Source organism: Nestor notabilis, unplaced genomic scaffold, assembly GCF_000696875.1.
Source record: "Nestor notabilis isolate BGI_N333 unplaced genomic scaffold, ASM69687v1 scaffold864, whole genome shotgun sequence".
In the NCBI taxonomy this organism is placed as follows: Eukaryota; Metazoa; Chordata; class Aves; order Psittaciformes; family Psittacidae; genus Nestor; species Nestor notabilis.
Genome location: NW_009925848.1, coordinates 29182 through 47888, shown reverse-complemented (window position 1 = coordinate 47888; position 18707 = coordinate 29182). Strand labels below are relative to the sequence as shown.

Sequence of the window (18707 nt, the reverse complement as noted above, 5' to 3'; positions counted from 1 at the left end):
TCTTTCCAGGTCTTCAGCTGTCCAGATCCTTCCACTTCATTGCACGATAAGAATAAACATAACCCCCAAATTATTAGTGGTGGATGGCAAGCTAAATAGCCAGTGATCCCACTGTTGCTGCAGTGGCTTAAAAACAAACAAAGTAAAAAGAACAAATCACAGTAAGTCTAAAGCCTAGGAGTTTCCCTGGCAACAATGACTGTAGGATTTTTTGGGATCACTGGTGGCTTCTGCTTCCTAGGAAACCACTTGCTTAATGCTAAGAACTTTGATGCACCTTTGAATCTCACTTGTTCATTTGAGCTCCTGGAGTGGGGCAGTAGGGTGAGGTGAGAAAGAACAATCTAAGTGAAAGTGGTGGAGATCACCAGAGAAAGAAAGGCTAGGGCTCAGACTTTGTTCACATCAGGTTCTGACCTTGCCTGGGCTAGAGGAGATCAGTCTATTCCCATCTAACATTTTTAATCTACATAGAGCTAGGGTTCTTAAAGTCAGGCTCTTAATTTATAAAGGCTATAAAGTTCTGCTAGAAACTAATAAAAGTTGTTGATCATTCCCTTTAACATTTTTATCTCAACTCTATATGAGAAACATTTCACCAAACTCTTGGTGTTAGTCTTACAGAAATCTGCACTCTCAATGATCCATTTTGTACAAAGGCCACAACATTAGCTGGCTTTTGTTCCCCGCTTATAAAATGCTTGTGCAATATCACATTGATGTCCAGCTTCAGAAACTAATAACCTCTGCATAACAATTTATATCTCAGTGTTGAGAATGACTTCCAGTTCCTTTTTTTTTTAAATGAGAAAATTTGAGACTATGCGTCCTGATTTTAGCAAGCTTCTTCAAGATTTTTCCCATCATCTTTTCCACCCTAATGTATTTCCTTCTCCTCTCTTCCATCATGTTTCCCATAAAAGTAAGACCAAGATTACCCTTTGAACTTCAAAGCCCCTCAAAATTTCACTTACTGTCAACATCCCTGTGAACAGCAAGATCATTATTATTCATTTGGCTGATGAGATGTCCAAGAGCTACTACCAAGAAGCTTCTTGTGTGGTTTATCTTGCCGGCAGATCGTAACAGCTTACATAAGCCCAGTAAAGCCTGAAAGTATGGTTCTTCCCCATGTTTTTAATGTCTGGTTGGAAAACAGTACATTTTCTGTCTCTCAAGAGTCTGTCATCACAGAAAGGCACTGTACAGATTTCGCATCTGTCAAAGTTTGCATATGAACCACAAGATACAGAGCAAAGTGTGTGGCAAACAAAGGCAGAAACTGCACAGAGACATATATATTCACCATTAGAAGCCCAGTTATGCTGTTCAAGAACCAGAATGAGAATGAGGTATACTGTCCACGTGCTTCTTCCTGGATGACTGAAGCCAAAGGGACAGAGAGAAAACAAAGAATTCAGGGGGAAAAAAATCCCACAACCCCAAACCAAACAGATTAGGAAAGAAAGAGAGGAAAGGGCTTTGTTGCTCTTCTTCAAGTGGCAGACCAGCATTATTCAAGGGGTGGAGGGTTAATTACAAATTTGTCCAAAAAGGAGACACTGGTCTTGTCTCTCCCCTCAGCTACTTCACCACAAGTTGACACTTGCATGGACCAATTAGCTCCGTGTTTATTCTGCCATGTTCAAGCCGGAATTTAACATCCTCTAAGGAAGTTTTTTCCAGCCATGGCTTCCAGCTAAGTAAGTCTCCTGAAATCCTAAATTAACAAACTGTAGGATAGTCTGTGGATTCCCACCCCACCTACTTTAAGGAAGTAGGCTTCATTCTTAGTTACCTACAGCAGGAAGAGGAAACATATTGCTGTTTATTTTATCAGATCTGCTATGCTTTCTCAAAACTATTTTGTGCACTAAGTAAAAATTTATGCCTTCTATGTAGGATCTGTATGAGGAACTGCAATTTGCTCCAGAGTTGCTATTCTTGAATTGGGTGTATTTTTGTGGTGTTTAGACTCTTAGATTTTATTTTCTTTTAGGGTCAGTTTTTCATACTCGGAGTACACATTAAAGCCTGAGAGACTGTACAACTTTAATATAGGGAAAATAAACTAGGCATCTCCTTGCTGAATGAAATACACACTTAAACTACAAAATGAGCACTCTCAAACACCATCTGCTTGGTTCTACCAACACAAAGGGCCTGGCCTATGTAAATTTGTTGCAAAACATTCTTAGCAGGGTATAAGCAGGACCTAGGAAGTTGAACTACTTACTGCTGGAAATAAGCCTGCATTGCCAAACATTTACATGCTCAGATCCACTAGAAGTATGTTTCCCATGACGTCTCCCCACCTTTTGAAAATCACCTCCTCCTCCTCTTAATTTCAAGTAAGAGTAAGAGAGACCTTTGAAAATTGAGTGAAAATGAGAGCTGTCTATCACACATTGTGTCATATAAAAACAAGGGTCTGCAAGCCCTGTTCTGTCTTGTTCAGACCACGAATATGAACTTCAGTGTTCTACTTCTTCGGTTACAGAGTTATGCCAGAGATCAACAAACAGCCTTCTGGATTTTGAAAAGGAAAGCCCACAGCCCAGGACTGACCACAGCAGTGCTGCACAGTATTGCCACCAGCTGTACAGTAGTCACAAAAGGCCTTCTACCCCACCAGGAGTTTCTTTCTGAAGGTAACAACCCTTCCCAAAGAAACTACCAGACACGTTCCCAGCAAGATGTCCAACCTCCCACAAATGCAGGTTTATACTGTTATTTTCTTACCTTGTTATACTGTTGGAGTGCCTGGCTGCTATACAGATTTACAGTAGACTAACACCATTAACTCTGAGACAATACTTGGAACAAAGTGAGATTAAATATGCAGTGAAGAATCCTGCAGAAACATTTATCTTTTAACAGGCTATGTGCCAAATTCTGCATGCTAATCTCATAAGCAGTTTTACTGGAGCACAGAAATTTAGCTAGAGTTTATTTTACTTCTATCAGTTTTCTTACAGAGTAAGAAAGCTCTTTTGCTTGTATTTTGCAAATGAAGCTTATTTTTGGAAAAAGCAAAAAAAGAGGAGGGAAAAAAAAGAAAAAAGATAAGTTCTGAAACTTACAGCTCACACAAAATGTTCTGATCTAATTTATTTCCTTTCATAAGTGGAAAGAAAGCCAATTTAGAAGTTTAGAAGACAGACAGAGAGCACCATCATCTTCTGCTTAGGAGGAAATTAAGGCCAGCGGAGGTAATGAAATGGAAAGTTGACTCTGAAAGCACAGAACAGAGCACAGATGTCTCAGGGTATTACAGTTAAATCATGCAATACCAGGAAAACTCTTTCACTCTGCTGACCTATACCTAGACAGTTCTGAAGTTGAGAACCACTACAAGATACCTGCTTTCAAAAAAATTTGGTTTTCTTGTAAAGTTGCTTTATGATTCTACTGCTGGTGTGTGGGGGGTTGATTTGGTTGCTTTTTTCTTAAATAAGAGCCAAATCATTATTGTGCTCTGCTCTATAATGAATAATGAACCCTTTACAGCTTCATTCACCAAATTACCCCATTTCTCCTGAATAGTTTTAAAGGTTCTGAAACACATATTGGCAAAGGGGATGCCATAAAGGAAAATTATAACGGTAGATCAATATGTAATATGAAAGTGGGCATTTGAACTCTGAAATTCATTTTGGCAGCCTTAATAGAGTGTATTCCACATAATTCTTGCTGTTGACTCAGCTTGTTGACAGGAGAAGGTATGTGTATATCAATGTATAAATAAAAATAAGTAAGAAGAAAACTCACAGAACAATGAAGGAAACATGTTGACTCAACCCATCAAACCAGACACACAAACAAGCAAAACCACTGTTACTGCAAAAGTTGATTGATGTGTATTTGACTGAAGAATGTGAAAATTATACATTTTTCACCTGCTATGCAGCAAGTGTGATTAATAAAAAAATCAGGTAATTTACATGTATTTGCCAGGTTCATATTTTGGAGCAAAAATGGCAAGGCAGACAGACTGACAATTGGACACCAACATTTCAATTTCTAAGGTTCCCCAGTTCCCCTAAAGTCTAGGAACAGACAAACCTTAGATAATTTTTTGGTGTCAAGGGCCAAATTAATCTTTCTTAAATGAAAGAAGGCTGGAAAATATCACATGAACATATATTTCTGATACTTTAGGGTATTTTAAAACACTCATGAGTTCTCTCAATCACAGTTCAGTAAGAAGCAAAAGCGAGACAGTAACTAGAAAATCGATACTGCAGTCTTCCCCTCTCTCACTATGCCACTTTTTCATAAGAGATTATGGCATGAACCAGTGTATATTGAAGCCCTACTGCATATTTCTCTTCCTTTTTTGACAAGAACTAAACATAAAATAATGCTCTGAAGAATCATTCTGTAAGTTATCTTTGATACTCAACTTTTCCATTTTCCATCTGAAGAACTTAAGTTTCATTTCTGACAGGTGTTGAGGCTTACTTCCTTTTTAAATAAGAAAGCCTCAGACTCTCCACCAGTAAAGATATACATAGCTTTTACTACTGTTACATGAATTCATATAAACTAACAGTCTACATGCGTAAACTAAAATTTATCCCCTACCGCAAACTTGATAAAAAATGGCTGGATGCTTCATGAAAATAGTTTTTGTCCTAAGCTTTAAACTAATGAACATTAAACTGCATTTTATGACAGCTGGGTGATGCAGAACAGATGTTGAGCTAAAATTTCATTTGCCAAATATCAGCTCAGAACACGTATGTGAAACTGGAGTATTAGCAATCCAAACTACATAGTGAAAACAATGGAAAAAAATTGTCAACTACATCAGTGCCTGCCAACCATTTTCTGGAACTTTAGATGGAAATTTCGCCTGAAATGAAGAGTCCAGAAAATAATGTTCAGTTTTAGGCATGCTAATTACTTATTGGTATGAGGACGTTCTCTTCTGGGTATCTATTTCTCATCTTCAGCTGATTGACATCGCAAACGCTAATCAAACCCCTGCAATTAGGATGCTTTTGTCCTGCAGATTTTCCTATGCCAGTGAGCCTTTGTTTGGACCTCTGGTTGAACAGGTAGGCTCAGTGTCTGAAAATGATGCCTGCCATTCCCTTCCACGATTCATGTCACTCACAAAACACCCCACCCAACCAGCCAAACAAAGCAACAGTAGGTCTGTAAGGAAACTCAAACCTTAGCAGTTGACAAAGTTCATTTGCTGACCAACATGTTAGTTTTTTTCTTGCCATGCAAGGTATAAATGATAACCCTCTAAGGAATACAGTGCAACTTAATATAGCCCTGAAAGTCTCTCTTGATTTGGGCCATGTTTTCCTTTTCCTAATTATACCTCTCATGTGCTACCCTAAGTAATTTCTCTTTCCATAATATTTTTCCAAACACCTGGAAAATCTGTCTGTCACCTCCTTTCCACACTTGTCATTTATCCATGTTTTTGTAACCTTTCCAAGGAAATCAAGATGTTAGAAGTCTTCTGATTGCTTTTGTTGCTTTTCACCAAACTCCTTCCAATTTTTCAATGTCTTTCCAATAGTTGAAAGGTCAACAACTGTTGTATGCCATGGATAGTTTCACAAACCAGTCTGCCTAGGTTGGTTATAGCTAGTTTACCTACAGAAATCAATACTCATGAATGCACAAATGGTATCACAGATTGAGAAAGAACCAAAAAGCAAGCAAGTGAAAAATTTGCAAAAGGAAACCTTCTTTTACGTATCCTATACATTAACACTTGTGAAGTGACAGCAGAGCAACTGAATAGAGATGGCTTTCCTTAAAAGGATATTATGTTTAGGACCTGTAGTGATACCGTAAACATGTCTTTCCTGTCTGAAGGGAATAGTGCCTTCAACATCATCATGCTTCTCCTAAAAACATCTCATGTAGATTACAGTCATTTCTCCTCTGTTTACTGCACTCCTAATGTAGTTTTCTTTATGTCTGACCACAAGACAATTACAAAGCAAAGCTCCTTCTGTATGAGCTTTTATATTCCAGAATACAATATTATCAAAATACCAAGGTTTCATTAAAAAAAAAAAAAAAAGAAAAAAAAGAAAAAAAAAGACTTGTTTCCCTCTGGTTACCAATGCTCTGGGGCAGGGGCAAGAAGGGTAAGAACTCAAGTTATATTTTCTCAAATTTCTGAAGAAAAAGCCAAGGGCGGGGAGGGGAGTTGAAGACAAGTTTTCTCAACAAGTGAAACTCTGTAATGCCATAAGGAGCTGCAAGCAGCATGTTTCTGATGCGCCATAAAATTTAGCTGCTGTTGTGTTTCCAGCTGGAGAGACAGAAAGGACCATTATAATGCTAAACAAGCGGAGAGATCAGGTTTGTGAATGTTTTTGGGGTGTTTTTAATGCAGGGAAAGAAGTCTTTTCAAATGGTTGCTTGAACACCTCCAGCAATTTTGCTGGGGGCAAATTTTTGGGCTCTTCTATTGCTACATTACAATTAGCAAAAGTAACAACAACAACAAAAAAAATAAAATATCAAAAAACAAAAACAAAACAACAACAAAAAAAAAAACAAACCACCACCAAACCACACCATCTACCACAGGAAAGCCTTGTATAAATTAATACTTTCCACAAGTTTAATTTAAAGTTACCAAAGACACTCACTTTCTTTTCTATTAGAAAATGGAACAAAAAAAAAAAAAAAAAAAATCACTAAATGCATTATCATGGAAGTCAAAGAAAACTCTCTAAGCAATCTGCCTGCTTGGAGTTTTTTCCTTGCACTTTCCCATGGTATATAAGGAAGGTCATGCCTCACAGCAACACTAAAGGTTGCACTATATATTTCAAAAACATGCACATCAACAACCATTTCTGCAAAGCTGTAATATATATACATTGTGTTATATACATATACTGGTATTGTATACATTCTGTTATATACACATACTGGTATTGAAAGCCTGCACAACACACAGGGTGAAGCATAAGCCCGATTATGTGATCAGGCTTCCACTTTGCTCAGTCTCATTGCCCAATACCAGAATATCCTTTTCTGACGCTTTTATGAATATTAACTGCAGACAAACCAAGAACTCATACAACTTCTGCCCAAAAAGCAACTTGAAAATTCAGTCCACAATGGTTACAGTCAAAAAAGTCACAGCACTCCCATTTTCACAGAAAATTACTTTTCATAAGCTTTTGAGGGGCAGTGCTACTGAAAGCAGGCTAAACACATATATTCTGGAGCAGACCTATCATTTTATTTCACAGAAGAGCTCATGAGAGCCTTCCAAGGGAAAGCATTAGGACAAAGCTGTTATGCAAACAAAATCTTCCATGTTCTGTCAGGGTTTTTTTTTTTGTTTGTTTTTGTTTGTTGGATATTCAACAGCAGAAACACACAAAGCAAATCACAATTACAAACCTCTGCACGAGCAAGAAACAGTAGTAGACAATGAAGGTTTCACCCACCTGGGATCTTTCTGAATGCTATCAATGGAAGGTGACCTAGCCAAGGTCCCCTCAGGTGGGATGGCTGGCCCAGATTTGCTGTATGGTGATTCAACAGAAGGACAATACTGCAGCTGTCGGTAGGGGTCTGCGTAATTGGAGGCTGGGCCGGCCGCATAGCTGGCCCTCTGGAAGGTCGCGGTTGCGTTCTGTGTGCCGTGTTGACTGCCTGTGCGCTGTAAGGGTACGGAGTCGACACCAGGGGAAGATGGGGCTACGACAGGAAAGTAGGGACAAAGTAAAAAATTGAGGACCTGTTCACAGAAATGGTTAACCAGGTCTAGGCAGAGGAGAAAAAAAACGAAACACACACATATAAAACAGGGGTTCAAAAAAAATGAGAAAAAAAAAAAGAACAAGCAACATTGTAAATTTCAAAACTACTGAAGTAAATAACCATCAAACGAATTTCTAAATGACATGCCACTTCTGGACTAGAAGACCTTTACACCAGTTAAGCAGACTGTAGCAGTGCTTTTCTCTGGGGGTTTTAACTGTACTAACCTGAAATGAAAGAAGTGCAGAAGCAGCATGGGAACAGTCAAACTAAGACTCACAACCACCACTGAGTGAGGCTTTTGCAGCTCTTACAGGGGTGGAAGTCAGTCAGATCCACCAACAGAGTCCAAACCGAGATGGACAGCTCCACAGCAGAAGAAATAGGCAGCCGTAGCCATCCCAGATTTGTAGTCCTGGTATGCATAGAGCAGGTAAAACCAGACAGGTGCTACTAAAAGTGGCTGTGTATGCTTCGTTGACCCATCTTCTGCATATTTCATCTTAAGTAAGGCTTAGGGGACTGCTACTGCTAACTCAGTCTGAAAAAGAGCTAAGCACAAGGTGATCACGTAGATGTCTTAATGCACGCCAGCAACGGCTGTGCTCACACACCACAGCTCAAGATTAATGCATTAGCAGTTTTGAGTGGCTAAACCAATAGATTTAAACTGACTTAACGCTTTTGCAACTCAAAAGTCTTATTAATCTCTCTTGTAGTCTATTATCTTTCTGTTGCAGCACCATGTACTGGAGATCCAGTCTGCCTTATGATTCTTATTAAACGTGCAATATTTTTTAACCAAAGTCCAGTTAATAGCAAATGGATTATCACTGTACAGGCCAGAGGACCAACAGCCACATGATCTTTGCCCTGGAAACAAATACAAATTAAATGCTGGCTCTGCTCAGAAGGAAATTCAGACTGTTTAAAGTAGTACATGAATTCATGGTGGCTCCCATTTCCCTCTGTCCCAAGACAAGAAGAATACTTTTGCCAAGAGAAGTGGCTCAGGTCCACGACTACTTTTAGCTTGGTCAAATTCATATGCTAATCTGTAGGCAAAACCGCATATTCAAAAGACAGGTTTGCATTATAGATTTCCCACTCATTTCTCATTAACATGCACATTTAAATTTTAAGAAAATATTTAATATATTATAGGTCCATGAAAGGGACTTCAAGCGTTTTCTCAAAGTGACTCTCAAAGTCAGCAAATGAAATACAGTGAGCTTTAAATACAATTACAGCAGTTTTGTCCGACCTAGTACTTGTAAAAGTTACAACACATGAAAATCTTTAATTTGTATCAAATGTTTGCCTTATTTTTATTTTTTCTTATGGTTCTGAAGTTATAATTTTACAATAGAAGTATCATCTTACAAGATCTGTTACAAACACAGATAAATAGGATCACCCACTTATCTATTGCCCTGAAAGCATTCAAGGACAGGCTGCACAGGGCTTTGAGCAACCTGGTCTAGTGGAAGGTGTCCCTGCCCATGGCAGAGGGGTTGGAACCATATGATCTTTAAGGTCCCTTCTGACCCAAACCAGACTATGATTACATTAACTTAGATATATAGCAACATTTTACAAGTATTGCTTTTGTTTAATTGCTAGTATATATCTCCTTGAGAAATGAGTAGTAAGACACATACAGGCCTTTACATAAAACTGCATCAGTTAAAATGCAATAACATTATTAGCATATTGAAACATCCCATGCACAAATCATGCTAAATCCGGTGTTAGGAAGACACAAGGAAAACATCACATTTTAACAGAGAATACACACAGTTCAAAACCAAAATCTGGTGCCTTGTGAGAAAAAGAGTAAAAAAACAAGTTAGAGAAAATACTGGAAATATATTCAAATGAAAAAGCAAAAATGTCATTGTATACTGATATAGCATACTTTTAAGTACTGTCACAGAGTATGCTGCTAGGTCTTGACACATTATATGGGGGATTGCAAAAGACCCTACAACACTAATACTGCTGAAAACAAGAACTTCATTGTAATGTAGATTGCTTTCTTTTCCCTTTCTCTCCTTTGCAAGACAGTTCAATGGGAATAGTGTTTGTTTTAAAATTATCTGAAAACTTTTATATTCTCTCTTTTGTCTTGTTATCAAAATAACTATTTATATGAACTGAAACTAGCTGTCACCCTAACACCTACGTGCTTTTTCGAGTCACTCTGATTCGCTTCTCAAATTATCTTTCTAGCAGACTGTTACTTCCTTTCGAATTTTACCACGATGAACACAGAAGTGCCTTAGTCAGAATATGAGAATGAGACAAATCTATGACTTAAACATTCACAAATAAGCTTGTTTGGTCAGTGTTACCCAGTTCAACTAAAAGCAAAACAAAAAGCTTTAGAGTAGCTTTTACATGGAACTTGACTACAGCCACCTTCATGTACTGTAAAAGGGTCAAGCTTTAGCAGACCATTTGCACGCAGTAAGTTTAATGTAAAACTGAAGCAGACCCATCTCCTACCAGTACGTTACTTGCTTAAATAAATCCTTCTGGCAGCCAGACTTACTGACTGAAGTGTGGCTCTTCTCGCTATGGCTAACTTTGTCTCCGAGATCTCCCTTCTATCTAGCTATTGGAACAGCAAAGCCATAGTGATTATTAAAAATCTATTAAAATAAATATATTCAGAAAATCATTTGCCTCACTCAGCAACATTAAATCTTCAGTGAGCACAGAGGTTTCCAGAAGGCACGCAGCCGGAGTGTATGAGAAAGCATTCATGTACCAGTGAAGTTTGGAGATGGCCCTGCAACCTTTGTGTGTGTTTTTAACTTGATGACACTTATTCTTTTCTCTTTCATATTTGACTCTCCTCTTAAATTAAAGGCAGCTACACCTTGCCTAGAATCAGCTCAGTGTGGATAAAATGCAAGACTACTCTGACAAGGATCAGGGTTTTGTTCTAGCAAAGGAAGAGAGGGGTGGAAAGAAGTTGTAACAGAAGTGCTTTTTCTGGAGAAACGGACTGCTTTCACCTGTCCCAGAATCAGCCACCAGCCCACACTTCCTGGGATCTGGCCTGGCTGAAGCAGTATCACTGCTGCCCTGGGTCTACAGCAGACTCTATTCTGCCTGTGCATAAATGTAAACCCAAAAGTCATAATCAGACTCTGAAGAAGCAGGTCAAGTTTTGCAGACACCTTGACTCGTCGCTGATTTAACAAGAAGCTTGGAGGTAAAGGCGTCTACAAGACAAGGCCTGCTTCTGGTCTTCAAAAGTCCCCAAAATGAACAAGATTAAAATCAAAGAAACAAAGGCCTCAAAACTTTACTTATCCTGTATCTTGCTTTACCATCCACAACAGTGTTGTTTTTCATAGTGACTGCTGCCCCCACTTTTTAAAAACTTAGATGGAAATTCAGTGGTTGATGTCAGTTAAGTCTCTCGAGTTCTTACAAATCTTTGTCAAAGATAAAAGCCCCTGCTAACTATAATGAAAATCCTCCAAAGACCTGATGTATGTATGCCCTGATTATGGTTCTCTTGATTGCAGAAACAGCATACAGAAAAAACAGCCTTTATACTTTTCTACAGCTGTTGCATAGTATTAACAAAGATAGAGCAACTTTTAGATTAATGCTGAAAATTTAGGTGTATCACTAAATATGCTCACAGGCTCAGGATGAGATACTCAGAAATTCACTTTCAGATTTTGTATCTTCTTTTCAAATCTGTGACATCTCTAGACAACTAACAAAACCCCAGAAGAAAGAACACATTCATTTAGGCAGAAATACTACTGCACCACAACTGAGTATCTTAGGGAGACCAAATATACACAAAGAACTGCTAAGTTGTTCAGACTTTCTATAAGTCAGCAGGCATTTTGCCCTTTTAACATATGTAGGATCAGACCTTCAGAAAGGATCAACTTGTTTATGAGACTTATCTTGCTACACTTGCTGAATTACTTTGCTAGTGCTGCTGTTTCATTTGTGGGTATCACCTTATAAAATTTACCTTGTAAAATTTTCCTTTTATTATTCTATATTAGACATTCAGTTCCTGTGTTAACCTTCTCCTTGTGCCTTTCATATAGATTTCACAATTCTTTACTTTTTTTTTTTAATGTCTTATTTTTTTTTCTTCACTGATTTACATCTGCAGTTGATTCTTACTCTCAGGTGAGAGTTGAAAATTGAATCTCTATAAGATGTTCTTTCAATGCAATGTATGTTCATCACCCCTCCCTGAGTTCATAGATCATAATATCCTAAGATGCAAATACAGAACATTCTGTTGGGAGCAAATATACAGGAAGATTCATACCTTTCCCACCTAATACACCATAAAAATAACACCATGCATTCTCTGTCAATCAGGAAACAGAATTCATCCAGTTTGGGGATATAAACACTTTTTATCTCTAAATTTTAAGTGAGTGTTTTAGAGCATGCACCAGTTTTTTTGCAATAGCAGTTTAACAAAATAATGTATAATCAAGCTAGGAGCAAATCGGCAAACCAAAGTAACAATCACATGCAGTCAGGTTTAACACTGTTCAAGACGTATGCTAATACATAAATTTTCTTAGCAGTTACTTTCTTTTAGCAGCACTTTTCCACATTGGAAGTGTAACATTTTTGAGAAATACATGATTGGGGGAACCTGAAAATGTTTACCAAAAGGGGAAAAAAAAACAACCCCAAACCATGGTTGATATTAACAACTATCTGCATGTTATGATTTTAGGAAGGCACTATCATATCCTCTGTTCAAAGTACACATGCACAAGGAATTTCATATTTTAAACATGAAAATTGAGAGAAGAAAAAACCCCAAACACTACAGGATTTCAAAATACAAGGCTCCCATTTATATTTAAAATATAGGATCTTATGCAAATATCAACACCACAGAGGTCCTTTGTAGCTTGACAATTTTGTTACATAACTTCTTGTTGAAACAGGAAAAAAATGCAGTCAAAACTACTACAACTTCCTATTCCTCTTGTTTTCCACTTTCTCCTTCCTCACTTCTCCACACTTTTTATTTTGTCCTGTTTAGTTGCAATCAAAAATCCAGTGTCCAGATTCTCAGCCAGAAGGAAATAAAAAGAATCTGTAAGTGAATCTTCCCTTGCACCCTCACAGGATGGGCTCTTTCTCATCCAGCCAGCCTTTTAGGGCTTCCAGGATCACATCAAACTCCACACAGTTATTTGGAAAAGCCTCATTTCCTCTGTTACTTCTATGTCTCCCTTTCTCAGGGATTTCTAGCTATGCTTCGAAGACTCAGCTAGCCTTGTTACCCCTAATTCTGCTGGCTCCAGCTTTCTCCAAATGCTCATACTTTGCATATGTTGAGGGAACTACAACCTCCTTCCCTGCAGCCAGATCTACCATGCTCAGCTCAGTATCTTCAACAGCCCAGTATGCCAAATCATCAGTCTTCCTGCTGTAACAGGTATGCCTTTTTAAGGGGATAAAGGGGAATACAGGTGAAAAGCAAGCAAACAAAATAATTAGATACTGCACAGCATGGTACTTAGCAAAAAAGGCCTCTTTTCCACCCACCAATGTGTTAGTCGCAATTTCCTCACTTACTGATTATACGTGGCTGTCACACCTACTTGTGATCAGAGTGTCTACATGCTGTTGCAAGCATGTATTCGGTAATATTTTTATCATCGGATGCTTCCATGACATGGTAAAGGGGAAGCCTTTTTATCAAGGCAACATCTGTATCTCTTCCAGATGACATCACAGGAGATTTATCTGTTCATAGTTCCTCATCCCATCTTCAAAGCCAGAGGTAGCTATTTAGCCCCTATGCTATTACTTCTCAGAGACCTACTCCCTCCATCTCTGAATTAGTTAACAGGTTCATTCCTGCCTCCAGCAGCTGCAGAGCACTAAGCCTAATGAAGACCATAAACATAGTGAAAGCAATTGTGTGCCCTAGTAATGAATCATTACCCATTTGCGATTTGATTCTTTCACAAAAATCTTAAAATCATCTCATGATCATCGATGTATTTACATGCCACTGTTCTGTGGGAGAACAGCTCCTTGCTTCATAGAAATCAAGAAAATATCACTTGTGCTCTGCATATTGTCATGTTCAATAAACCCTCTTCCAATGCAGAACCTGAAAATCTTTGAAGACTGAAGAATCAAAGCTGCTACTGCACTGATGTACCATTTCATTTTCATTTTCTAAGAGCGTTCATTAGATTTGATGCTAATTGTTACAATAAGGCTGAATGTTCCTTTACTTAGGAAATGATGCTTTTCCATAGTGCAGAAGGAATCAGTAGAAGAAAATGCTGCTTCCTCAGTTTCTGAGCTATTCTTCTGTCTACAGAGGAATATGGTCACTATGAAGGCTCCTTGTGTCTATACTGTTCTACTTCACTTTGCACATCCTCACACTGCCTGTGTCTAAGTTTCCTTGTCATGCGTATTTCTTGTTTAAAATACATACCTTTTTTCCTTTTATTGAACAGTTCCACTGGGAGAAGACACGTAACTGCCATTGCCTAGCCCTCAGCCTATGGAATAATCTTCTTAATCACCAATTTAGACTTAGCATTTCTTTATTACTGATTACTTTATTTATGGATTTAAGTATGCAATTAGCATACTGGGATCAGTCTTAAATTACCTAGTTCCATTAGTGTTAGCAATGGAAGCTAATACATACATTATGAATAAAGTAATCTATAAGGATTTTTGTACCTCTGAAGTAAATTTTAATGAAGAAATAGATAGACAAGTAATTCAGTCAGCAGCAATGGTGACAGAGTTTGTATCTTAGAAATTTGTATTTCAGTTCAATAGATGCCAGAGATAAACGAGTTCAACCAGAGTTTATCTGCAGCTCTGCTTGATGCAACTTCAGTGAAACCTGAAATCAAAATTTGAACATAGCCTCTTCCACAGTCAGGTTTGTTACAAGGCTTCACTGCTGTGCCCAACCTCACATCCCTGCACCTACAACTTTCTCAAATTCTACATCCTTCTTTGCCCTCACCATCAGTTGCCAAAGTTATGAGGTGTCCATCCCGGTAATACAGCCTGTATCTCAAAAGCATATATAGCTAAATCATCATTTTGAAATACATGTAGTCTCAGGGAACACCAAGGTTTTATGCAGACATTAGGATTTCCCAAGCAACTATGTATTTACAATTATTTTGGATTCCCAGCTCTCTTGACTCAAGGCAAGAGTGACTTCCTTTCTTCTTTACAACCAAACAGGGTAGAAGTCATGTTTTTCAAGTGTCCAGTATTAAAAAAAATATAATACTTCTTTCCACCTCCAGGAACTGACCACATTTTAAGTCTGCCAGATTCTAATCTCCACTAATATATGCAACTTCCATTCTCAGACTCAGCTTCAATTGTGTTTCAGTGATGCTGCTCTGTACAAAAGAAAAAGGTGCGTTCACAGAATGTGACAACTGGATGCCAACTTTGGCTGCTAAAGGTGTTACGCCAAGATCTTTTCTCAGATTGTCTCTTGTCTCTCTGAGTTGCAACCCCCAATTTGGGAAGAACATGCAGTTGACTCATTTGTTACATGAGCATTAAACAGGGAAAGTAACAACTGCCAAGGTCCTTAAAATCAACTGCCCTTTCAGAACTTCATCACGCCAGTTTCCTCACTAGAGATAAAATTAATCCCTGAGCAAGGGCACTATATAATACATGCACATCACCTTCCTCCTCCTTGTAGACTTCACATTGTGCATGTGGGACATAAGGACCACAATGATTATAATACCTGATCACAGACCATACAACCGCGCACAGATCAGCCTACTGCAACTATATTTCTGTTTCCGCTCCAAATTCACCTTCTCTTGAAATCCCTCTGTTAAAAGTTTCCTGTCCCACTGGCCAACATAAAACACATGACAAAAGTCACAATCATTATGAAAAGAATATATATTATGAGACAATGACAGATTAACAGCCTCACTGGCTTACGTTACAGCCATTAAGTACATGGATGTCTTATTCAGATTTTGACTTCTGCCTATTTAATACACTATAATCCTAAATAACTGAAAGGCTAATAACTGGTATTTGTTAGAACAGCTTGCTAAGCTTCAGCTGCTTTAATTAACAGTTTCCATTCTGGAGCAGAGAGTTACTTTACTATTAAGTAAAACACTTCTGCATTGCATTGCCAGACCATGTGATATGTGCACCTTAAACTAACTTCTGCATATGATAGCTTGAAAGTTGCAGGACCCATCGGAGTAAAAACAAACTTCTTTGAACATTTGCTGTGCTTTTAAAAACACCAACCCTAAATGTAAACTGCTGAAATTACAGTAGAAGAGACTACCTCTAAAAGTAGACAGTTTTATATATAAAAAAAAAATAAATAAAAAAAATTACAGTTTCAGAAACAAGCAATAATTAATGGGCTGGTGATTTTTTAAAAAGTGCCTTTAAATATAATGCTGCAGAAAGAATGATCCCCTAACAAAAGCGTTAGTCATCTTGAAGACATTACTGGGTAGTTACCCCTGGCACAGCACTCTGGTTTTATTCAGCAAAGATTTACAGGAAGATTTATGAAAGGTGTTTGAATTGCTTCTGTCTGACAACCTATATTTTGACACAATCCTGAAGTAAATAAAATGGACATAGTCCTGCACCACTAAAGCCTAATGTGATGAGGCTTTAACCTGAGACTTCACCTGTACAGTAAATAGATGATAAATACACAGTTTCTGGCACATGGCAGACACTATATTTTCTCAATAGTGGCAGATGACATTTACAGGGTATGTACTTCCCTGACCAAGATTTTAAAATCACACTAGGTAGCAAGTGTCAAGGGACATCTGAGAAGTGTTCAGACATGCTCCAAGTCATCCTTCTATTGAAAAAGGAAAACAGAAGAATTATAAAATGCAGAGGACAAAACACAAGCCCCTGGAGGTAACCTGTTCATGGGCACAGGAAGGAGGTTGTGGATACTGACCATTTTAAAAGGTTTCTATTCTGAGCAATGGTGAAATCTCGTGTGCCTTCACATACTACAGTTCCTCTATGTAACTCAACCATGGACTCAATACTTCGAAGCTATGAATATATATTTGGAGAATGCTTCTCCACTATAAGGGGGATATTGCTCACAGATTATAAATGCTGTTCTGCAGGTTTTTCACCTGCCACTTTCCTCCCTCTCTCCTTGCTCTTTGTCCACAGTTTTACAGTGACCACGGGATACAAGTGAAGTTGAAAACAGTGTCTTCTATTATACTCCTGCCAAAATTCTCATAGGAAGGAAGTAAAACCAAAAAGAAAAGTACTTCTTGGAGAAGATGCCACTGTACCTGGAAAAAGAATGACCTAAAAACAACCTGGTTGATTCCGTGACTCCATATATGTAATAATGTAACACAGATAAGGCTGTATCAGACACCCTGGATCTGTTGAATGAAATGGGATTATGACTTGGCATTGCTTTGAGGTGATTTGTTATTCACTATGCAGATCACTAAGGTATTTTCTGCTCAATTTACTTTGTACTGAAGATTTGTTCCCTACTTGTTTCTTAAAATTCTCTATAAAGCAATGTTATCAAGCGATGTCAGTTAGGAATATAGGTCTATTATCACAACTTCACCAAACTGATAAGCAGTGGTAGGAATATTTTTTCTTTTTAATTTCCCTGTAAACATTATGTCCTATATCCAGAACTCAATACTGTGTGATTTACCAGCATGACCCTCAATTAATCTGCAGCTGTGGCACCACAGTACAGTGACAAAACAGAAAAAAACTAACCTGTCCCCTAACAAGAAAAAAACCTCACAACCTAAGCAGAAAGAAGCAATCTGGTATTTATAACCTAACTATTGCACTTTAGGACTGAACAACAACTAAATAAAGGTTTGAGAAGCAGTATAACTGATGAAGGGTTTAATCCAAAAGGGGGCAAGTCAAAGCTGTTTCTTCTATTGCTCCTCCTTTCTGGCTGAAGTGACTTTAAAAACAAAAATATATTTGAAACCAAGGTTCCCTTTTTACTGTCAAATGAAGTATTTTAGTACAGGAACTAGCATGTAACAGGTAATTCCTCATTAGTAGCTAGAGGTTACTCTGAAATGAAAGTAAAACTGTACCAACCTACTCACTGATACTCAATGTAACAATCTGAAAACACCTAAGCGCATGTATATAGGAAACATTTTTTTTCCCCTTTTGCTCCCTTGAAATTCTTTCTCTTCGTTAATCTAAAGTCTACATAATTACAAGTGATACATCTCATGACCTAAATTCCAGTTCCATGTTGAGAAGCAATACTAACACAACGTGAGAAAGGATGAGACAGCTGTAGGACAACTCAGATATAAATTGCTCTGTGGAGCCTGCTACCGGTGATGTACAAGGTCTGAACTCAGAGCTGAAGTTAGGTGGTTTGGACAGCTTGCTGCAGAAAGCTGTGAACCCTCTATATGGGACTCATCATGATATTAAAATTGGAGTCCCACAATGTCATTTTTACATACTGTAATTTCAACCCAAGAATGCAGAGTTATTTTTCTACTTTTTTTTTTTTTTTTTTTTTTTGTTAGCATGTTGAAGTCATAGAAAACTCCAGTGTTTCGAAATGGCTGAAGAGAACAACTTACCAAGGAACTGCTTGTTATAAGATATTGTAAATGACTATCAATAATATGTCCCAAAGTTAAAAAAAAAATTAAAAAATCTCCTTATTTCATTCAGGTATCATCTGAATACTGAGTACCAAGTGCAAGGAAGGTCCTACACTTGGGTCAGCACAACCCCAGGCACAGCTACAAGCTGGGCGGAGACGAGATTCAAAGCAGCCCTGTGGAGAAGGACTTGGGGGTGGTGATTGATGAGAAACTCGATACCAGCAGGCTTCAGTGTGCGCTTGCAGCCCAGAAAGCCAACCGTATCCTGGG

General features: G+C 38.1%; 1 protein-coding gene across 1 annotated transcript in view; it reads right to left on the bottom strand.

Annotated features, from left to right (window-relative positions):
• Positions 1-18707, bottom strand: part of LOC104404710 (catenin delta-2-like) — a 123684-nt gene that overhangs the window by 96749 nt on the left and 8228 nt on the right. The window contains exon 2 of the mRNA XM_010013222.1: positions 7446-7698. Coding sequence (XP_010011524.1) covers positions 7446-7698 — 253 coding nt within the window. The remainder of the gene's footprint in view (positions 1-7445; positions 7699-18707) is intronic.